Source organism: Dipodomys spectabilis, unplaced genomic scaffold (genome assembly GCF_019054845.1).
Source record: "Dipodomys spectabilis isolate Male_0828 unplaced genomic scaffold, ASM1905484v1 ptg000783l, whole genome shotgun sequence".
NCBI classification, from domain to species: domain Eukaryota; kingdom Metazoa; phylum Chordata; class Mammalia; order Rodentia; family Heteromyidae; genus Dipodomys; species Dipodomys spectabilis.
Window position 1 is genome coordinate 21,500,841 of NW_024871460.1, and position 24,074 is coordinate 21,524,914.

A 24,074-nucleotide genomic window follows, 5' to 3' on the forward strand; every position below is an offset into this window, starting at 1 on the left:
AATAAGCCTAACCAGCCACCACTGGCTTATACCTACAGTCCTAGCTATTCAGGAGGCTGAGCTCCAAGGATCTTGTTTCAAAGCCAGACCCTGGTCAGAAAAGTCCATGAGACTCTCTCTGATTAACCAGCAAAATAAATAAATAAATAAAAATAAATCAAAAGTGGAAGTGTGTCTTAAGTGGCTGAGTGTTAGCCTTGAACAAAAATAGTAAGGGACAAGTCCTGAACTCAATCTCCAGTACCACCTTATGCACACACATACATGTACCACACACCCAAATCTAAACTCCCTTGTATCATCTTTGCAAGCTATGTTCTTAGAGCTTTGGAAACTGCAGCAGCCAAGTGACTCCCTCTAATACCATCCTCTTTACCCATTTGTTAGTTCATTTACTCCTTCTAGAGACATTCCCTGAATGTATCCTGGCAGTGCCTATACAACCAGCCACACAGGCAATTAGCAAGCAGTGGCTATGCAGGCTAAGCACAGTACTGGGACAGAGGGCAAGCTTGTGTATGCACACCCTCGATTAGGATTGCTTCCACTGAGACCAGGAAGGGGAGTCCAATTCAGTTGAATTAAACAGTGGGGTCTCTACAGGGTAGGAGACAAGGGTTAGAACCAATGAAATAGCAAATTCTACATTGGCTGCTCAGTGCTTTTATGACCTTGAATGAGACATTTAGTACATCTCAGTTCCTTCTTCTGAGACAGTACTTATGCAGAATGAAGTATAAATGGCCTTAGCACGGTGCCAGGCAAATAGTAGATGCAAAAAGAAAAAGAAAAAGAAAACAAAAAACATGCACACAAAAAAATGTCAGCCAGGGCTGGGAAGGTGGCTCAGTGGTAGAGCGCTTGCCTTGCATGCCTGAGGCCCTGGGTTCCATTCCTCAGCACCACATAAGCAAAAAGAAAAAAGCCGGAAGTGGTGCTGCAGCTCACGTGGTAGAGCGCTAGCCTTGAGCTGAAGAGCTGAAGGACAGCGCCCAGGCCCAGAGTTTAGGCCCCACGACCGGACCCAAAAAAAAAAATGTCAGCCATTAATATCATTATTATCACTGTCATCAGTTAGGAAGACAGAAACACCCACCATAGAAGAAGAAAAGAACAGTGGCTATGTCATCTACTGAGAAACAACATCCTCCCCTTTCCCTTACACACACACACACACACACCACACATATCCTACATGTGCAAAGGCCAGAACATTTAGAATAGGAAGGTCATAAGGAAGGGAATACTTTAAGAGGAAAAGCTAAAGGAAGGCAAAAGAAAAGGAAGGGGGTCACAAGAGGAGTTTAATAGAGAAGAGAAAGGAACAAGAAGGAGTGAGTCTGTAACAGGGAAAAACAAGAAATCATGTTATTTATTCATTGGTTAGGCAAGCTTTTACATTTGTGGCTTATTGGAAATCAGAGACTGTACTTTTCTGGGTTCTCCAAGCATTCATCACAAGATAGGAATGAAGAATTTCATTTCACTACAGTTTATAAAAAATTAATGATAATAGAGAGGTGGGTTTGTACATTAAGACAGCACAGACAAGGGGGAAAACACATTTCATGGGAACTGCATGTCCATGTTGAGCCACAGCCATGATGGTTCGTTGCTGCACAAGTCCACATTGCTGACTGCAATCTGCTCAGAGGACACACAACAGTGGGTGGTTAAAGGAAGCAGGAGAGGAGGATGAGAAGGGGGTTGTTTCAAAAGTCTCTGCTCTACTTAAAATAATATAGTAAGATCAAGTGCTGTTGGCTCACAACTATAATCCTAGCTACTCAGGAAGCTGAGATCCGAGGATGGAGGTTTAAAGCCAGCCCAGGCAGGAAAGTCTGTGAAACTATCATCTCCAATTAACTGCCAGAAAGCTGGGAATGGAGCTGTGGGCTCAAATAGTAGAGCACTTGCCTTGAGCAAAAAGAGCTCAGGAACAGTACCCAGACCCTGAGTTCAAGTTCCAAGCCTCTCCCACACATCAACTTGATTGTTTTAAAGCAGTTCTGATGATAAAGACACATACCAGCTGCTTGATTATTGAGCTGTTAAGATGCTGGCTCCCCATCAAGACTTGGGGTCTACCTCTGCCAAACCCCCCTGGGTAGGAAAATACTAGCAGCTTATTTTCAAAGCTTCAGAAGGGTGGACCCAGTCTGCATTTAGTTCATTCTTCAGCTACATTTTTCCCTGCAGATGTTACTCATCTCGAATTGTCTTCCTGGCTCAAACGCCTACTGCATCTCCTCCTAAAACCTTTTCCTCCTGCCCATTTCACCCCACCTTGTAGATTTCTGTAATGGTTCTCAAACTGAGGTCTTCAGAAGAGCTGCTTCTCAAGCCTGACCCAGACCTACTGACGTGCACTCTCTGGGCATGGGGCCTAAAACTTGGTTTCCAACAAGCCTTCCAGAAGGTTCTGATGCACAGTGAATTTGAGAACTACAGGTCCACTGCCTGGTCCTTCTGCTCCATCTCTTCTGTCCCAAAACCTTTCGATATTTGGCCGTTAGAATGCAGTACTACCTGGAGAGAGTGACAGCAAGTGGAAGACTTCCTCAGGCATCCACACAGAAGGGATGTGGTAAGGCAGAGAATTTAGTGACATCATGTGTCCTCATTGAGGAGGTCACTGACTTCAACCTCTTCTTTCTACAGATGAATCAACCAACTCTCAGTTCTGTTTCTACAAGGACATTGAATCCACTGAGAAGTGGAGATTGGGGAAACTTCAGTTCCCATCTAGTTTAGGGGAAGATAGTAAGACCCTATCCCAAATCACTGAAGTAAAAAGGAATGAATGTGGCCCTGAGTTCAAACCCTAGAATGCCCCCCCCCACACTGAAAAAAGGCTGAAGGATGGATGACTGAATCATAGAGAAACAGTCACTCGTACGTTGCATCCACACAGATGTTCAATGCACACTGAACTGTAGGCAGGACCAGAACCAGGGCTCAAGGTCAGCAGGACCTGTGTGGCAGCAACAGCACTTCCAAATACAGATGGGATTTCATGGTTTGAACAAACAGTCTTGGCCAACAAGCCAATAGGCTGAAATCAGCATGTGAGGGGTAGAAGCTGCAGGGCTGAGGATGAATTTCATCCCCAAAAAACATTAATAGGAGCAGCTGGAATTCGTGTGTGTGTGTGTGTGTGTGTGTGTGTGTGTGTGTGTGTGTGTGTGTGTGTGTGTGTGTGTGTGTGAGTTGTGGGGCTTGAACTCAGGGCCTTGGGTGCTGTCCTTGAGTTCTTTCTGCTCAAGGCTAGCACTCTACCACCTTCGGTCGTAGCTCCACTTCCAGTTTTCTAATGCTTAATTGGAGATAAAAGTCTCACAGACTTTCCTGCCCAGACTGGCTTTGAACTGAGGTCCTCAGATCTCATCCTCCTGAGTAGCTGGGACTCTTGTGTGAGCCACCGCCGCCAGACACTTCTGGACTTCTTTCAGGCAGCATCTGTCCCCATCTCGCAGGACAGGGTGATGTAGCTCCTATGACCAGACTTGACCAGACTAAGGGACCAGCTTCCCTTCTCCCACTCACTTCTTGGATCTACTGCCATATTCCAACAAATTGTTCTCATCAAACAAAACATGAATTCTGGGTGGGTCATTCAAAGAGGAACCTATTTTAGGCAAAGGCAAAGGTCTCAAGGATAGCTAGTAGACTTTTAAATGAACAAGACTAGTAGATTCAACAAAGACTATCTATGTCAACAGAAGTTAGAACAGAGAAAACCAGGAGAGCAAGAGGGCAGAAAGCTAGAATGTGTTCTCTCAGGAATGAGGGGAGTCAAGATACAGTGAGTGTTTGGACAAGGATGATTAAGGTTTCCAAAAAGGCAGATATGCCCCCACTGGTTGCCTTAGCAACAGGTCCACCCCCTCTTCCCTCATTGGACAGTGATGCAACAAAGAACAAATGTGCACAAATGAAGCAGGCAGGATGGGGCAACGTGCCTTCTAGTTTCTTCTCATTCGTGTTATCTTGAGCAGGGAAAGGGAGGAGTAGGGAAGGGAATGTGTGCCGCTGATAAAGACTGGTCTAGGCACAGCATAGCCTTGTGCTCTCACTCCACCTGCTACCTGCCAGCACCATCGCCTGGAAGGGACTTGGGCTGGAGAATATGCTCCTTCATTCTTGGGAGCATCTCACAGGAGAGTGCTCTTTCTGAGACCAACCCCACCAAAAACCCAACTGTGGGGGATGGGATAGGAGATGAGTGGTAGGGTGCTGACTGAGCCTACACAAGGCTCTGATTTGACTCTCAGCATCAGGAAAATAAATAAAATCCAATTATGCAAGGACTGCTGGTGATTTAGGAATCATTGTGTCTTTCCAGTGGTTTTTACATATTAAATATAGGTAATGCTATCACTTTAAAATTGTTCTTCATCTTTTCGACACAGGCAGAAGTTTTCTGGCTACCTGCTTATAGAAGAGGGTCTCCCAGGAGACCAAAGTCACAGAAGGTTCAGTGTGATTGGGGTCATCATTTAGTCAACTGGTAAAAACTATGACCTTGCAAAGCAGAGCTCTTCCAGTCCCTTGTGTCCCCGATCATGATTTCAGATGGGTCAGAGTCTCACATTAGCCCAACAAGCTGGACTTATAAAGTACAGTTTTAAAGCTTTACATGAACAGAAAATTGTGCAAAAAACTATCATAAATCACATGGTAAGAATTCACAGGTACTGCTTTATTCCCCATGAAAGTGTTCCAGCTGGGTGCTGGTGACTCACACCTATAATCCTTGCTACTCAAGAGGCTGGGATCTGAAGATTGTACTTCAAAACCAGTCCAGGCAAAAATTCCATGAAATTTTTAACTCCAATTAATCACCAAAAAGCTAGAAGTGAAGCTGCGGCTCAAGTAGTAGAGCACTAGCCTTGAACAGAAAATAAAAAATCTAGCCCGGCGCCCGTAGCTCACACCTGTAATCTTAGCTACTTAGAAGGCAGAGATCTGAGGATCGCTGTTTGAAGCCAGACCAGGTAGGAAAGTCAGTGAGACCCTTATCTTAAGCTGCGTGTGTTGCTGTGGCTCATGTAGTAGAGGGCTAGCCTTGAGCAAAAGAAGCTCAGAGACAGCAGCCAGGCCCAGAGTTCAAGCCCCAGGACTAGCACACACACAAAAAGTAAGTGTTCCAGGTTGGTGTTCACATTTCCCCATTTCTGATTTACAGAAGACAAGCCTGTCTTAAAGAGAGGTTACACGGTCAAGGTGCACACATTTTGGTAAGTAACAGAGGCAGGACTTGAAGCCATGCTAAGCAAGTTCTCTTGCCTTTGGCCCAACTGCCTATTCTCTCTACACATAGAGCTGGCAGTGCTAAGTCTGAGGATGGCCAATTGATCTGTGTTCTATGTGTTTCACGACATTTTCTTTCTCCTGAAGAAAAACATGTCCCCTGGGTGGGAATGATAGAACCCTGGTGCTTTCCATCTTGTCTGAACTCAATGACAAGATCCCTTCCATCTTCCGATTTTCTCCTGCTGCCATGTGTGCAAGGCCATTATTAATAGATTTATCTGGACAAGTCTAAGAAAAATATTCTCATGATACCCTTGCCCAGATAAGTCTAGCAAGGTCATTTCCTAATGAAAAATCTCACTCTGTGTATTGGAGAAGAGTCATGAATCTTAGGTTAAATGGAAGACTTTAACATAGAAAGGATTTAATTTAGATTTGAAAATAATCCAATTATATAGCATAGCACCAACTTTCCCCATCTGCAAGGTCTTCTGGCCCACAACACATTCAGCACATGACCTGGAGACAGGAGAGCTCCATCTTTGGTCCATGATCCTCCCCTACTAACTCCCACCTGGGCTACCTGCTTCTGCAGAGCTCCCGTCACTCACCAAGGAGTGCTGTCTGGGGGTGGGTCCGAGTGTGTCTGCCTCTGGAGAGAGACCTGCTGTGGGACCGTTCTCTGGCTGCAGTGGGGAGGAAGAAGGGCAGTTGTCCAAGGAGCAGCAGCAAGCAGCTCACGAGCATCTTCTCCATCTTCAAGAGGAGCAAGAAGGGCACGGCTGGAACACATAGTAAAGGGCCAGTGAGATTTCCACAACTCCCTGAACACTGGGTGCTGCAGACCCACCAATCTACCTTTCAGGGACCTACACATGCCACTTGTAATCAATTGTACTCAAATACCATCTGTGTGTTTGGCCCCTTAGAACTTCAGTGCCCCACTGGTCGGTTCTTGAGTATATGAGCAGGATAAGTGTGGTAGGAATTTTTTTTTAATCACTCTGGTCTCCAGAATGGTGGCCAAATGGCAGGTTGGGGATATGGCTCAATGGGGAGCACTTCTCTTACATGTACAAGTCTCTTTGTGCCATCCCCAGAACCTTTTTTATTTGAAGAGACTGCATGAAAAACTGGAGGGAAAAAATACTATCTTGGGGGTGGGGGGAGGCAGTACGGAGTTGAACTTGGCTTGGCTGATGTTCTACCACTTACACCACATGTCCAGTTTTTTGCTAATTATTTTAGAGATGGAGTCTCATAGATTTTTCTGCCCAGGCTGACCTCAAATTTTCAGCTTCCAGATCTCAGTTTCCTAAATAGGATTACAAGCATGAGCCACAAAAGCATCCAACAAGAAACAAAAACAAAAATCTTCACTTTTTTACCATTAAAGTTTATTAACAGTCCTTGTCATATTCTATATCTTGAATTTGAAAGGGAAAAAAACTGTATCTTAGAATTACAGGTAATAATATTCCTTTAGTCTTTTAGTAGTAGATGGTACAAATGAAATTCATGTGTAACTGACACAGGGAGCCATTTTTCCCCTTCTTCCCACGTACATTTATTAAAGGGAGTATGTTACAGTGGTTAAGAGCCTGGCCTCTGTCCTAGATGGAGCCCACATTCCAGGCACTGTTCTAAGTGTTTTATAAGTATTAGCTCACTCAGTTACCTAATATTTTCTCTATATTCCCAGAAGGCCCAGGAGGTTAACTAGCTTGTTCAAGGTCATGTACAGTGAGCAAGTCACAGCAAGATTCAAGCCCAGGGTGGCCAACCTAGATTGCCCATGAATGAATTAATAGAAAATTCATTAGCCAAAAGTTAAATGAGCTCATTAGTCAGGGTTCCATTCATGAAAGGCCAGAGCTATTTTACTATGACAGGCAGGAAGGACAGAGGCAGGGACAGGGGCAGGGCAAGGACCAATTCCTGAAACTAGAAAACTTTTTGTTAAAAAACTGATTTAAGTTGAAATATTTTTTTTAAAAAAACACAAAACAAAAACCCTGAATAGTTTGGTAAATGTCAACAAATTGCTTTCAGGAACTGACTGGTGATGAAGCCGCCTGTCACGTCTCGCAGTACGCATTCCCACTCACTGGCTCATTTTTTTATTATGTATTAAAATTATATTAAAAGTAGTGAATTTTTATTCAGCACTTAGTATGTGTGAGACACTGGGCCAAGTGCTTTCAAAGTACTAAGTGATTTAATTCTTACAGTAACTCAGAGATGTAATTTGCCTAAGGTCATGTGGCTCCCAGAAGGTTCACCGGTGCACATTACAATAAAGAGTCCCCCTTGAAATAACCAGTACATCAGATTGGTCCCTTTTCATAGCTTTAACTTTGACTCCTCTAAGAAAAGGAAAAAACATTAAGCCTATTTTGCCTCTTCCTCTAAGCTTGAAATCTATTACTTACTTTCAAGCCTTCTCGGTATTTAACACCTAATGGAATGTTGACACTGGGTGTCACCATTTATATGTGATTAATTATTGCAATGCTATTCCTTTTCCTCTAAACTAGGCAAATACAAAGTCTATGTTTATTATTTCAAGATGCATGCAAGTACGTTCAAGTCTCACTTCCTTCCTGACACATTCGCACCGAACATTTAAAATATGATGCGCATAATTACCATTTCCAAAGAACAAATACCACTGTATGAGGCTGTGGATTTCCAAGTCAGTACTGCTAAGGGAAAAGTACTGGACATGAGAGAAGGATAAAGGAGGTAAAAAGGAGGAAAACCAAATGATTCTAGATGTCCAACCCTGGGGAGGCTACTTATCTGTCTTCGCCTTAGTTGCCTCATCTTTAAATTGGGGATACCAGACCTTGTCATATGTGTTCATCATTTTACATGTAGTGCTTGGCATGCAGAGTGCTGGTATTGTTATTCTTATGACCATTCCATATTTAAAACAGGTAGTAGAAAGTATGAGCTACTAATGTTGTATAGCCAGCCATTTCATATACATTAACTTTTTGTCTGCTTATAATAAAACTGTGATAAACAAATCATTTAAAAATACATTAGGTAGGGTACCAGTAGCTCCTGCTTGTAATCCTAGCTACTCAGAAGGCTGAGAACTCAGGATATCAGTTCAAAGCCAGCCCAGGAAGGAAATTTTATGAGATTCTTATCTCCAATTAACCACCAAAAAAGCTGAAAGTTGAACTATGTGCTCAAGTGATAGAAATAATAAGCCTTGATTGAAAGAGCTCAGGACAGGACCCAGGCTCCGAGTTCAAGCCCTACAACCGACAATACATACATATATACATTTTTCTCTTTTCAAAAGTCAATAGCATGTTAAATCACAAACTGGTATAAAATATTTGCAAATTCTTTATATGATAATTTTTATTCAGACTAAGTAAACTCAGTTAAAAAAAAAAACTTAGCTGGGTGCTAGTGGCTCATACCTGTAATACTAACTACTCAGGAGGCTGAGATGTGAGGATTGCGGTTCAAAGCCAGTCCAGGCAGGGAAGTCCAATTAACCAACAGAAAACTGGAAGTGGCACTGTGGCTCAAGTGGTAGAGTACTAGCCTTGAGCTGAAGAGCTCGGGGAGAGCACTCAGGCCCAGAGTTCAAGCCCCATGATTGATAAAACAAAAACAAAATGTTCAAAAGTACTGGGCACCAGTGGCTCATGCCTGTAATCCTAGCTACTCAGGAGGCTGAGATCTGAGGATCACAGTTTGAAGCCAGGCCAGGCATGGATCAAGTGGTAGATTGCTTCATACATACACATATTCATGTATACATACAAAAAAAAATCCATGAGTCTACTAGGATAGTAAAAAAAAAAAGTTGCTGCCTACTAATCCAGTGTTGACAGGAATGTGAAAAGGCTGGAATCCTCAGGCACTGCTGATAAGAATTCGAGATGATACAGCCTCTTTGGAAAAGAATTCATCTGTTTCTGTAAAGTTAAACATACTGTCACCGAAAGACACAGCAGAGTGCCCAGCTGCCCCTGCACGCCAGGATTACCCATGCTTTAGCACTGAGTCTCACCCTGGAAACACTTCAGCCCTACTTGCAGCCTCAATCCTAGGTCTTTACCCAAGAGATAAGACAGCACATATACAAAGACTTATACTCAGAAGCTTTATTTGTAAAAGCAGAAACCCAAAAACAACCGAAATGTCCACACGCTGATGAACCGATAGACAAATTATGGTAGAGCCATATGAAAGAATCTGCCTCAACTATTACAGAAATGACCTACTGCATGAATCCTAAAATAATTGTGCTAAATGAGAGCAAGCAGATGCAGAAACATTACATAACAAACAAATATAGTTATCTGACACTCACTAAAGCACAAAAGTATATAACGTGATGAGCAGATCTATGGGTCAGGGTACTAAAAATGGGTAAGATCCAATATGTCTTCACAGACTGACAGACACTCAGGAGGTGACAGAGAAGATTACGTTATGATTATGGTAGAGATATACACCTGTCAAAACACTGTAAGTTAAACTTCAAAAGTGCTGTTATATGTAAAGAAATGAGCCAAGTGCCAGTGACTCAAACCTATAATCCTAGCTACTTAGGAGGCTCAAATCTGAGGATCATGGTTTGAAGACAGTACAGGCAAGAAAGTCCGTGAGACTCTTATCTCCAATTAACCACAAAAAGCCCAAAGTAGAGCTGTGGCTCAAGTGATAGAGCAATAACCTTGAACACAAAAGCTCAGGGACAGCACCTAGACCTTTATTTCAAGCCCTAGGAATGGCACAAAAGAAAGAAAGAGAAAGGGAGAGAGAGACAGAGACAGAGAGAGAAAGAGACAGAGAGAGAGAAAGAAAAAGAGAGAGAGGGAGGAGAGGAGGGAGGGAGGAGGGGAGGAGGGGAGAAGGGGAGGAAGGAAGGGGGGAAGGAAGGAAGTAGGGGAGGAAGGAAGGAAGGAAGGAAGGAGGGAAGCAAGCAAGCAAAGAAGCAAGCAAGCAAGGAAGGAAGGAAACAAGGGAAAAAGTAAAGGAATGGAGAAAAAGATACTGCATAAGTACTAACATAAAACCAGTATGATATCAGACAAAAAATATTTTTTCTTTTTTTTCTTTTGTCAATCATGGGGCTTAAACTCTGGGCCCAGATGCTGTTCCTCAGCTCTTCAGCTCAAGGTGAGTGCTCTATCACTTGAGCTACAGTGCCACTTCTGGTTTTCTGGTGGTTAATTGGAAGTAAGGGTCTCACAGACTTTCCTGCCAGGGCTGGCTTTGAACCATGATCCTCAGATCTAAGTCTCCTGAGTAGTTAGACTTATAGGTATGAGCCACTGGCACCTGGCCATATTTTCTTTTTTAAACACACAGTAGTTGGGGAACTAGAAAATAAGTCAGTGCCTATGCCCTGGCCAATGATTGTTTCTTGTTTGGTTTAGACAGCTGTCAGCACTAGAAGAACAGGAACCATCTCTAAGTGGAAAATGAAATGACATTTGAAAACAGCTCCTTTCTCATCTATGAACATATGAGAATTGTTGTACTCAGAAATAGAGGTTAATTCAATCAGAACAGATTCCATGAAGCATGGAAAGAATATTTTTAAATAATGCAAAGGCTTTGACTTTTGTCTTAGCAGATTTTTTTTCCTCTCCATGGCACAACAAGTCTTTTCATTCAGCTTTATCAGAGGGCTGGGGGAAGAGAGAGGAGAGTGTTCTAAGCCTCTCAGAAATGGGCTCTTCATTGTTGGAAGTCAACAAGCTAATAGAATCCCTCCATGGCCAACAGTAGATGTTGTGGACACCTGTGTGAACTCTTGTAGGTGATGAAACTCTCTGGGATCTAATTAGCCATAAAATAAGAGGTATGACAGGAAAGCAGTGTTTCTCACCCTAACCCAGACCACTGGGCAGTAAGACTGTTCTTTTTTTTTTTTGGTGGTGGTTGTGGGGCTTGAACTCTCAGCCTGGGAGCTGTCCCTCAGCTCTTCAGCTCAAGGCAAGTGCTCTACCACTTGAGCCACAGCGCCACTTCCGGCTTCATCTGTTTATGTGGTGCTAAGGAATCAAATCCAGGGCCTCATGCATGAGAGGCATGTACTCTACCACTGAGCCACCTTCCCAGCCCTAGACTGCTCTATCTTGAAAGAGGCAGAGACATGCCCTACTCAGACAAAAAGAGAAGGGGACACAGGCACTAATATTTACTAAGTGCCTCTGAGGGGCCAGGCAGTAATTTTGGTCATTTCTAACTACCATCTCATTTGATGCCTATAATCCATCTGGAAGGTATGTGAAATCCTACTTTTATGGACGTGGTGGAGGATTTCCATCCACTAAGATTCACAGATGGAAAGACACTTTGCAAGGCTGCACAGATAGTGAACTAGCCAAACCAAGATTCCCCCCCCTACTGCCTCTCAGACTTTAAAAGAAGGAGAGAAGTGGAGGGGAGAGAAAGAGAGGTTCCCCAGCTTGTAAATTCTTAGACATGAGTTGAACAGCTTTGTCCTCAGATTTTTCCATCAGCAATAGTAAGTTGCATCTCCAGCTCTGCTTCCAAGAGACTCACACATTACTGTAGTAGACTGACTGAGGCTGTCCTTCCGTCTTCCACCTATTGCCAGAATCCCCAACTTCTGCATAGCTGGCAAATGGGAAGCCAACCTCTGCTAGGATTTAAAGCCATTCATCATACTCAGGTGGCTGTCAATATTAGACTTTGGTCCTCTTTGAAGTTGGCCTGAAATGGCCATCCATGACTTCCACCCAGCAAAAAAAAATAAAGGTCATCTTTCCAATATAGTCTGTCCAGGCATGATGTCCCTTCTCCCCCTCAGGTCCCTTCATGGTCAAGATAATGCTGTCAGCTCAGCCATCCACACACACACCAGAAATGTGGAGCCAGCCTGCAGGTGCAGTCTGCATCGCCCACCACCTTCAGGAGAACACAAACACTACCTTCCCACCTCGGTGCACATCCCCCAGGTAGACCTAGGACAGTCAATGCCATAGTCCTCTCTGTTCCTGCCCTTTGCCACTCATACTCCTCCACGAGCCCCCAACTGACTTCCTTCACCTGCTGTCTCTGTTCCTCTTCCATCTGGAACCTGTGTATGGCATCACTCCATAAACATTGCCACTCAAAGCCTACATGTTTGACCACCAGCCTCCTCTCCAACATGGTGATCCCCACTTCCACTCAGGCTCCCCGCCGGAGCTCAGATTCTTTTTTTTACAAACTGGGTGCCTTTGTCCAGCTACTCCCTTGGCCTGCAATGTCTTTATTCTGTATTCATCCAGACAGCTTCAGCTCACAATGCTTTGCTCATATGTCACCTAGCAGTAAATGTTCTTCAGTTTGCCTAAGGATTGACTCTTCCACAATGGTTTATTGGCTGTCTCTGCTTGCCCTCACTTTTCCTTGTTAACAGGTCTATCTTCCTGCCTAGACTGTGCCCTGCTCCTGGGATCTACACCATGTCACCCACAAAATCCAAACCCATAACTTTCTCTACATACTGTATCTGTCTACATGTACGCGACTCTAAAAGAAGGGTCCCCACTTTCCTGATGGGAATAATAGAGGTATTAAGCAAGGAGTTAGGCAACCTGATAGCTGAGAAGGAGGGCTTGGATGCTGGTAAGGAATCACATCCTGGACCACTGACATTAACAAAACAACCTGTGACACACAATTGGGATTTACTGAGCCGAAGTACCTATGGCCCATGGAAAATGATAGCCTTCCCCCCCAACCCAGCCTGACTGTTCAAGGTCAAGAATTTCTCTGCCTGGCTTTATGGGAGGAATTGAGGACACATAGCCCAGTCTCCATAAATCAGGGACTCATTAGCCCCCTATTCAAAACTAATCACCTCCATATCTACATAGCACAATAAAAGCTTGTGGTTCTCCTTAAGCCTTCCAGCATCCCATCTGAAGAGCACACTTTTGCTTTGCTTTTCACTGATAAATCTGCTCCTGATTAAATCTACCCTGGGTCCTTCCTGAATTCTTTCTCTAATGAGACCAAGAGCTTTCTATTCCCTGGACCCAATGACCCAAATCCAGTAAGTCACAAGGGAACCCTTATTTAATATTGCTTTACTTTTAGTTTAGTTTAGTTTAAGTTTTGTTTTATTTGTGTGTGTGTGTGCTGGTCCTGGGGTTTGAACTCAGAGCCTGAACAGTTAAATGAAGATAAGAGTCTCACTAACTTTCCGACCTGCACTGGCTTCGAACCACAATCTTCAGGTCTCAGCTTCCTAAATAGCTAGGATTACGGGCTTGAGCCACTAGCTCCCATCTTGAACATAGAATTTTGAAGAATACGTGTGAACTATCAAGCATTTACTTATGATAATGTGTCAGTTTAGTCACATACATATTTAAAACAGCTTAAATTGTAAAATACATTAATCTAGAGTTCGCACTTTCTTATTTTATAAAACCATGTTTTCAAAGGTCTTACTGTCTTCTGTGATATCAATGTCTTTGTTTTTGTTTTTTGCCAGTCATGGGGCCTGAACTCTGGGCCTGGGCACTGTCCCTGAGCTCTTCAGCTCAAGGCTAGCACTCTACCACAGTGAGCCACAGTGCCACTTCCAGCTTTTTCTGCTTCTGTGGTTCCGAGGAATCGAACCCAGGGCCTCATGCATGCAAAGCAAGCATTTTATCACTGAGCCACCTTCCCAGCCCAACACCGATGTCTTATTAGCATAAAAGAGACTGAATCTTACAGCATCTCCCTTCTGTTTGGGATACGGTACTTTTTGAATCCATATATGTTGCAGTCACTAGAAATTTTAGGCCACTTGAATCCATTTATATAACATATGGACATTTTGATTTTTGAATATTTTTACACTTTCTTTTTTTTTTATGAAAACACAAATTCATAATCTCATCATTCCAACTTCACCACTCATTATTTTGCATTTTAAAATAACCTTTACAAGGATGATTGTGTTATCTAACTCTTCCAACAGTGAAATGTCATCCTCAAGACTAATTACAATCTGAGTAGTTGAAATTTGTACTTTGGGCTAGTTGATTTTTCTAAGTATCCAAACGATCACGATTGAGGCCACTGTTTTCTTCCCCAAACAGTATTTTGTATAAAACAAGTCTCTTTCAGAGACCTTGAGGGGCTCAGCCTACAAGGGGTTCCTTTTCTCTCAAGGAATAATGTTTTGGGAAAACTCATCATCTCATATCTCAGTATACATAGTAACTACTCTCATATCTTTTCTTTTTTTCTGTCATGGGGCTTGAACTCAGGGCCGAGTGCTGTCCCTGAGTTTTTTTGCTCAACGCTAGCATTCTACCTTAAGCCACAGGTCCACTTCTGGTTTGGGGATGGTTAGTTGGAGATAAAAGTCTCATGGATTGGCTTTGAATTTTGATCCTCAGATCTCAGCCTCCTGAGTAGGTAGGATTACAGGAATGAGCCACCAATGCCAGGCCTCCCATATCTTTTCCCTTCACCAGTCACCAACTAGTTCCAGTCTGATTTTGTTTGTCAGTGATGTCTCTTATGTCCCTTTCCTTATCCAGCTATCCCCCATCACAACCCTAGACCTGGCCCTTATTCACACCAGAAAGACTGCAAAGGCCTTGGCAGACACAGCCAATAGTCGTCCCCAGGTCCCTTCTTTGCCCTTCTTCTTTAGCACCAGAACCCCCACTTTCCAAATGTTCATGTAATATGCTAGAATATCTTCTCTTATCCCAGCCAAGGGTCTAAGTGCTGGCCAGTTGGTAGGGAAGGACAAAATGCAAACAGCTTCTGCAAGTTTCCTTAACGTTGGGAGTCTGATGGGGGTGACCTTCCTATCGTATTTCTTCCTAACTCCTGGAATGTGGACACCCTGGCTACAGAACCAACAGTTGTCTTCAACCATGAGGTATCACAGAAACAGAAGGCAACGCCAGGAGCCGGTGGCTCACTCCTGTAATCTTTGCTACTCAGGAGGCTAAGATCTAAGGATTCTGGTTCAAAGCCAGCCCAGGCAGGAAAGTACATGAGACTCTCATCTTCAATAAACTACTCTGAAAAAGCCAGAAGTGGCTCAAGTTGTAGAGTAAAAGAAGCGAGGGACAGAGCCCAGGCCCAGAGTTAAGCCCCAGAGGAAGGAAGGAAGGAAGGAAGGAAGGAAGGAAGGGAGGAAGGGAGGGAGGGAGGGAGGGAGGAAGGGAGGGAGGGAGGGAGGGAGGGAGGAAGAAAAGCCAGTAAGTCCCATCCTTTTTGTTTATTCCTTCCTTCCTTCCTTTCTTTCTTCCTTCCTTCCTGTGTAGGTAGCTTGAACATAGGGCCTCATGCTCTTGCTTAACTTTTTCACACAGACAGGAACTCTACCATTTGAGCTACATCTTCACTTCCAGCATTTTGCTAGCTAATAGGAGATAAAAGTCTCACCGAATTTTCACCCAGAGCTGGCTTTATACAGAGATCCTGAGATCTCAGCCTCCTGAGTACTTAGGATTACTGGCCTGAGTCACCACGCCCAGCTAAACTGCCTTCTTTAAATATCTACTATTTGGATCTTTTCTGCAAAATGCAGCTGGACCTACTTTTAACTGATTGACTTTGTCCAAGTCTATCCTGTCATACCATCTGACACCAGGGCTAAATTGTACCTCACCAATGCAACATCACGCTTATTATGCTCCTGCTCAGAAACTCTAAGTGACTTCCACATCCCAACAGGAGTGAATCTAGACACACACACACACACACACATCTTGTTGCTCCACACTATGTCTCTTCATTTGTTCTGGTTAAATGAAGTATGGCTGGGTTGACACCTTTAAAACTGAAGTATGAATGGGAACAATCTAAATGGCCCTTAACAACAAAAGAGATAAAATATAATACAATGGGATGGTATATAGCAACAAAGAGGAAAAGTTACCACTTCACAGATAATATGATAAATTCATTAACATAATATTGAATAAAAATGAACCTACAATCATAGAAACTAGGAAAGTAGGGCAGTGGCTACACTTGGGTATTGAAGGGAGACTCTGTTCATAGGTCAAATGGATGATGACACAGGTGTTTGCATCAGGAAAATTCATCCAGCTGCATCCTTGATTTATGTACTCTTCTGTATGCATATTTCCATTTTTTAAAACCCACATAAAAAAATCAGCAAAACTGAGCCAAGCCCAGTGGCCCAGCTACTTGGAAAGCTGACATTGGGAAAACTTCAGTTCAAGGCCAACCCCAGGCAAAAATGTTCACCAGATCCCATCTCAACCAATAAAATGTTGGGAGTGGCTCCCACTGTTATCTTAGCTACAAAGGAGCTATAAATAAGAGGATGAAGTCCAAGTCTGTCCAGGAAAAATATGAGAACCTATTTGAAAAATTACCACAGCAAAAAGGGCTTGAGAGCACGGTTCAAACAGAAAAACATCTGTCTCACAACCACCGGGCCATGTGTTCAAATCCTAATACTACAACAACAGAAAGAAAACAAACCAGCAAAACGAATCTATGATGACAGAAGTTAAAAGTTTAAAAAGTATGTACCTTAGCCGGACCCCGGTGGCTCACACCTATAATCCTAGCTACTCAGGAGGATGAGATCTGAGGATCTAGGTTCAAAGCCAGCCCGGGCAGGAAAGTTTGTGAGACTCTTATCTCCAATAAACTGCTAGAAAACCGGAAGTGGTGCTATGGCTCAAGCGGTAGAGCTCTGGCCTTGAGCTGAAGAGCACTAGGACAGCGCCCAGGCCCAGAGTTCAAGCCCCATGACCTACAAAAAAAAAAAAAAAAAGTATGTACCTTCAGAAGGTACATATTTTTTGGGTCAAAGAAGAGCTTATGCGGTCCGACCCAGGAAGCAGTTCCATGAATGTTCAATTTGTAAAACTCCACTGAGATAGTCCCTATGGTTTTGCATCTTTTCTTTTCTTTATTTCTTTTTTTTTTTGCTGGTTGTGTGGCCTGAACTCTGGACCTGGGCGCTGTCCCTCAGCTCTTCAGCTCAAGGCTAGTGCTCTACCACTTGAGCCACAGCACCACTTCTGGCTTTTTCTGCTTATGTGGTGCTGAGGAATCAAACCCAGGGCCTCATGTATGCGAGGTAAGCACTCTACCACTGAGCCACCTTCCCAGCCCAGTTTTTGCATCTTTATATGTTCTTATTATAAAAAAAAAACTTACTTAACAAATGGGGCTTCGTTCTCAGATCCTGTCATGGACCAAGGGAAAGAGTGATCAGAGCCGAGAAACTGGCTTTGGAGAAAGTTTCCCATGGCCTTTCTGCTAAATGGACCATTGTGCATCTCCTGGAAGGGGATAGTTAAGAATAAAGCTCATGAAACACAACTCTGGGATAAGTGGAATAATGTTCCTCTGAAGAATGGCTATGGCCATTCCATGGCCTAATTCCTAGAACTTGGAAATGTGGTGCTATGTGGCAAAAGGAACTAAGGTTGCTAATCAGATAATTGCATAAACCTTTAAAATAGGGAGATAAGCCAAGCACTGACGTCTGGCCTCTGTAAAACTAGCTACTCTGGAGGCTTGATCTAAGGATCAGGATTCAAAGCCATACTAGGCAGATAAGAGTCCATAAAACTCTAGAAGTGGAGGTGTGGCTATGAACAATAAAAGCCAAGTAAGAGCATGGGGGCTTGAGTTCAACTCCCAATACCACACACACACACACACACACACACACACACACACACACACACACAGACTCACACACACACACACAAACTAAAATTAGAAAAATAGAAGTTGAAGAACCAGAGAAATAACTATAACATGTTAATAGGCAGCCTGCTGTTCATGGGCTGTTAATAACAAGAGCCAAATGACAAGAGCAGCTTACAAGGGGTGGAGAACATCTAGCGGTAGGCCCGGCAATGCCCCCCCACCAAATTACTTGGTATAGGACAGGACAGACAAGTTATACTTCTCATATACTTCTCATCAGCTGCCTGTGGCTGTCTGTCTGTATTGACCATTTCATATGGCCCATAATGAGGTTATAAATATCCAAATGACCCTTGGCAGAAAAAAGGTTCACGCCTGTGAAAAGATGGAAACAGAAAGGAAATGATTTCTCCCCTAGAGCCACCCGAGGCTCCAGCCTGCCAACACTCTGATTTTGCCCCCATAGGAGAACCATTTCTGATCTCCACAACTTTGACATCCTAAACTTATATAATCTTAAGCCACTGAGTTTGTGGTAACTTGTTACAGCAGCAGTAGGAACTACTAGAGACCCTCTGCAGTAAATCTCAGGGGAGTCAAACACAAACACGTTAGGTGGGGATTTTCTTAGCAGAGATCTTGCCATGAGGTGGAGGCATTTGACTTTATATTTCACTGGAAATGGAGAACAAGCCAGAAACTCTGGGCTGGAAAAGTCAGTAAATGATGTGGATGAAGAAAAAGTCTGTCATGAGGGACTGGGGATAAAAGTCAAGAAGAATCAAAGAAAGGGAGAACGTATAAAAAGTACAGTTAGGAACAACTTCTGAGTTTGAAGAAGGCTGGGGCTCACAAAAGGATTTTGTTGAGGTGACTGAATTATAGAGTTTGAGGTGAGGAACTTAGCCTGGATTTTCCCAGGTAGGCTCAATGTAGTTACAAGGGCTTTTTAAAGAGAGAGACAGGAATGAGGGAGAGGAAAGGTGGCCAGAAAGAAGAAGAAAAAGGATTGACAAGGAAGAGAAAGAAGGAAGAAAAACAAGGGGAGGGGGAGGAGACAAGGACAGACACCCAGAGGCAGAAAGAGAGACAGGTTAGAAAAGTTTTATATGTGTGTATGGTCCTGGGACTTGAACTCTGGGCCTGGGCTTTGTCCCTAGTTTTGTGCTCAAGGCCAGTGCTCTATCACTTGAGCCACAGCACCACTTCCAGGATTTTCTGTTTATGTGGTACTGAGAAATTGAACCCAGGGCTTCATGTGTGCTAGGCAAGCACTCTACCACTAAGCCACATTTCCAGCCCTTTGAGATTCTTATCTCTGGTTAACCACAAAAAGCTGGAAATGGGTCTGTGGCTCAAGTGGTAGAGCACGCGAGCCTTGAGCACAAAAGCTCAGGGACAGAGCCCAGCCCCAGGACTGGCAAAAAAAAAAAAAAAGAATCTCAAGTACTTTCCTGCCCAGGTAGATCCTTAGATCTCAGCCTCATAAGTAGCTAGGATTACAGACATGAGCCACCAGCGCCTGGCTAGAAGACACTTTTACCAGTTTTAAGGATGGAAAGACCAGGAGCCAAGAAATATAGTTGGCTTTTACAGCCAGAAAACCTAAGGGGACAGATTTTCCCTGAAGCCTGAAGAGGGTGTGCATTTCTGCTGACACTTCATTTTAACCACATGAGTCCCATTTCAGACCTGGTCACCAGAACTGTAAGATCATAAATTTATTTTAAGCCATTACCTTTGTGGCAATTGGTTACATCAGTCATTGGAAACTAACACAATCAACCTGGAAGAACACTGAGTGTTCCACCAGGCAGTGAGAACCACAGGTAAACCAAGGTTCTTTGGCAATACTCAGAAGAACTTTCCACTCAACCACTCAACCACTGACTTTTACGTGCAGATATTTTGCAAATATTTCAGTTTCAGTCAACTCATTCTGAGTATGTGTGCAGCCTACACAGTGTCAGAGACATTCACAGTCCTTGTTTCATTTGACACTTAAAACAATCTTATTCAGTATTGTATCTATCTGACAAATGATCTAACTAAAAGCAATGTAATAGTAAGCATGCCTAATAATTATTTACTCTGAGTCAGCCATTGTCTTGTTATGTCATATGTTGTAACTAGCTTCATTGTCCACAAATCCTATTTATTGTTCACAGATGGAGAAACTGAGGCACTTATTGGTATGAAATTTAACTAGAACCCAGATCCTTCAGGTGTTGAGAGCTATGTGCTTCCAGTGGTGCTCCCACTGCCTCTCATCACCCTCCAAGTCACTCACCGACATAGTCATTACCACTAATGCCTGACAGCAGCCAAGGCCTCTGGAATTCTGCCTAGTCCTGACCCTGAGCTTCCTTCAGGCAGTGGTGGCTGAGCTACATGGCAGAGTTCAAGGATGACCTCATGGGCTGAAGCTCCAAGTGGCCAGGGGTCTCTTGGAAGGGCCTCCCTGGCACTGTTTCCTAGCAACAGTAGAGACAGGCTCCACTCTCTCCTTGGACATCAGTCTCCCCTCACCCCCAGCCTCCTGAATCACTCTATGTGTACTCATGCACGAAGCAGAGGGGCCCTCCTTAGCTCTCCTAGAAGACAGGAAAGCCTAGGAGAGGACTACATGCTTCAGATCAAGACCCAGAGATGCCTTTGCTGTCTCCTTGGCTGCTCTCACACCTCACCTTGGTTCTGCTCCCATCTTACCATCTCCATTGCCACTAACCACCACGTCTGCTTTTCCTGGACTTCGGTCTCTCTTCTTTCTCTTTCCCTAGCCAACCTACTTTTTGGCCTTTTTTGTAGGTACCCATAAGAACTGCCTCTGGAGAAACTGCCTCTGGAGAAATGGCTCTATTATTCATTCCCTGTTTTTCCAAAGAGCAACATCTCTTCCCTTTTCTTTAAATCTCAGACTTCATTTCAGCTGTCTTTGGCAGACAAGAGACCTAAGTTGTATTAGCTCTTGGGAGCTTAGGGCCTGACAATTATCCAAGGCTGTTTCTGATTTGCACTCTGCTCTGGTACCTCTGGTGATGAGCTCAGGTCTGGGTGCTCCAGTTTGCCAAGGTCTGACAGTCAAAATCCCTGGAGGCTTGATTTGTAGCTTTTTGGGCCTTGCAACTTGGGAGACTGAACTCTATGGACAGGAATAAAAGTGTGGAAAGAGCCCCATGCTGGTGGCTCACGCCTGTAATCCTAGCTACTCAGGAGGCTGAGATCTGAGGGTGGCAGTTCAAAGCCAGCCCAGGCAGGAAAAGTCATGAGACTACACTAAACCACCAAAAAACCAGAAGTGGTGCTGTGGTAAAGCACTTGTCTAGAGCTGAAGAGCTCAGAGACAGTGCCCAGGCCCAGAGTTTAAGCCCCACAACTGACAAAAAAAAAAAAAGTGTGGGAATTAAACTGGGAGGTGAAGAGGTACCAGTATCTGACTTCTCCACAGGGTTTTTGTTTGTTTTCTTTCTGGTTTTGGTGCTGGTCTTAGAGCTTGAACTCAGGACCTGATGCTGTCCCTGAGCTTCTTTTTGTCAAGGTTAGAGCTCTACCACTTCAGGCACAGCTCCACTTCTGGCTTTTTGGGGGTAGTTTATTGGAGTTAAGAGCCTCACATGCTTTCCTACCCAGGCTGGCTTCAAACTGCAATCCTCAGATCTCAGCCTCCTGAGTAGCTAGGATTACATGTGTGAGCCCCTAGCACCTGGCTCCACAGGTGTTTCAGAGCCAGAGAGGAAACTCAGCTTGTATCTTGCTTTGTCAAGCTCTTGATTTGAAAGCAAGCAGGGAGAACACTACAGGAGTAGCATTGTGCATGGAAAAATCCAGTTAAACACCTGTGCAGGGGCTGGGAAGGTGGCTCAGTGGTAGAGTGCTTGCCTTGCATGCATGAGGCTCTGGGTTCCATTCATCAGCACCACATAAGCAAAATAAGCCAGAAGTGGCACTGTGGCTCAGGTAGTGGAGCACTAGCCTTGAGCTGAAGAACTGAGGGACAGCACTGAAGCCCAAAGTTCAGGCCCCACAACCGACCAAGAACAGGTAGCCACAGGAGTAATTCTTCCTGAGGGTGTGTGTGTGTGTGTGTGTGTGTGTGTGTGTGTGTGTGTGTGTGTGTGTGTGTGTGTGTGTGTGTGTGTGTGTGTGTGTGACAACCGACCAAGAACAGGTAGCCACAGGAGTAATTCTTCCTGAGGGTGTGTGTGTGTGTGTGTGTGTGTGTGTGTGTGTGTGTGTGTGTGTGTGTGTGTGTGTGTCTCCAGGCATTATCCTCAGGACTCCACTTGTCCTATCTCATTTAATCCCACAAACCTGTGGCTATCACCAACCCACCAGATAGAGAAAAGTGAGGGGTTGAGTAGCTGGGTGCTACACCTATTCTGGCCTGTAAGCTGGTGGGCACTGCCACAATTGTCATTGTGATTTATCTAGTTTATCCTGACAGACCCTACCAGTGTCCATTTTTCTATCCTCCCCAACCACCAGAATGTCCCCCCCCCCTCACACACACACCCTTTCTCTCCTCCCCCTCCCTCCCTCTCTCTTCTAAAATACAGGGAGGCTGCTATAGAGAACAGGGAAGAAATCAGATAACCCCGACACTGAAATACCATCCTGGGGAAGGCAGGGGACACACAGAATCATTTTCCCCCAGCTGGATACCCGCTCAACAAGTCCCCCATCCCCAGGGGCCTTGCTGGGGTCCCCGCTGCAGGGCACAGCGCCCCCCCACGGGGCACTCTGGGGGCCACAGCCCCGTGCGCCCTGGTAGAAAGCGAGCCCAGCCCGCGGAGCGAGGGGCAAACCCGGTCCCTGCCGCCCCCTCTCCCGGCTCCCCTCCCATCCCCGTGTCCCCGAGGGGACGCAGGACCCTCGTGGAGCCGCAGGGTCGAGCGTAGGCTGGCAGCGGGGAGGGCGCCCGCGTGCGCGTGTCCATCCGTCCGTCCACGCCCGGCCACGGGTGCCACACTCACCTGCAGCTACCGTCGCCCCACGAGGGCCCTCGTTGGCCGCGTCGCCCGGCCGGGGCCGCGGCTGTCCCGGGGGGGACCGATCGTGGAGGGCCGAGGATCCGAGACGCCCGAGCCGCTGCCGCCGCTGCCTCCCAGTCCCATCCCAGGGTGCTCCCGCGCTGCCGGCGGCCGGCGGGGCGCGGGGCCAGGGCGGGCGGGCGCGGGGAGGCGGCGCCGGGCCGGCGGAAGGAGGGGTGTCCTCCTCGGGGATGGGGAAGGCGTGGAGAGGCGGAGGCGACCCGCGCGGCCGCACCCTGCGGGCGGCCCCCCAGCTCCGCGCGGCTCCCTGGCCACGAGCCCCGCTCCTCGGTGGGCCTCGCAGCCGTCAGGGGCTCCGCGGCACCGGGAGAGGCAGGGCTCGTGGAGTGGGACGGGGGCGCGGGCCTGGGGAGAGGCCTCCTGGGAGTCCCGTAACCTGAGCTTGGGGGTCGTTTCCCCGGAGGAAGCACCCATCGAGGATGACACTGAGGAATAAAGTGGTCAGAGGACGGATAATTGGTGACGAATGTCGGGGGCTGTCCTGGCAGTGCCCAGACCGCCCCACCATCAGCCCCAAGTTCATAATAACGGAGCATCCACTGGCTGGGGACCAGGCCCGGGGGTGGGGAGGGGAGCGAGGATGCCAGGATGGAGAAGAGAGACAAGATTCCTGCCCGAAGGAGTGGTGAGCGTCTAGTTCAGACAAGACCTGAGCAATGATAGGTGAGACGTTTACAGCTTTGTCAAGTGGGGAAACCTTACCCTGGGGATCTCGAGGGCGCCTTGGAGGGATGTAGAAGGCAGCACTGACTGACTGATGGGCGGCTGGGCGAAGGGCTGATCCCATTACGGGGACCACAGTGGGCCATCTGCACAACAGGCCTGGGCACCTCTCAATAAAGCTCCAAAATTCTAGCCCCAAACCACTAACCCAGCACACCCAGCGCATGTTCTAACAAGCCAAGAGGAAGAGTAAAACGAATATCAAATCCTCAGGATATGCAAGAGGCTGATCATTTATTTAAATGCTTCTGGCTGCCTAGATTTTGTAACTAACCAACACTCCTATTTGACGACAGAGTTGGTTTCTGATATATGAATATAAATGCCATGTATAAAATCAGTTCTTCAGTAAAGCTCTCAAGAGTTGGTAACTAAAGTCCCAGCCAA

The 24,074-nt window shown here is 45.4% G+C and overlaps 1 protein-coding gene across 5 annotated transcripts in view; it reads right to left on the reverse strand.

The window, feature by feature from the left end:
• Matn2 (matrilin 2) overlaps nucleotides 1-23,004 on the reverse strand; it is a 127,970-nt gene extending 104,966 nt beyond the window's left edge. For all 5 annotated transcript variants that reach the window (XM_042673198.1, XM_042673201.1, XM_042673199.1 and 2 more), the window contains exons 1-2: nucleotides 22,887-23,004; nucleotides 5,868-6,038 (exon numbers count right to left, since the gene is read on the reverse strand). In XM_042673198.1, the coding sequence (XP_042529132.1) occupies nucleotides 5,868-6,012 (145 nt within the window). In that variant the 5' untranslated portion in view covers nucleotides 6,013-6,038; nucleotides 22,887-23,004. The remainder of the gene's footprint in view (nucleotides 1-5,867; nucleotides 6,039-22,886) is intronic.
• Nucleotides 23,005-24,074: the final 1,070 nt, after the last annotated feature.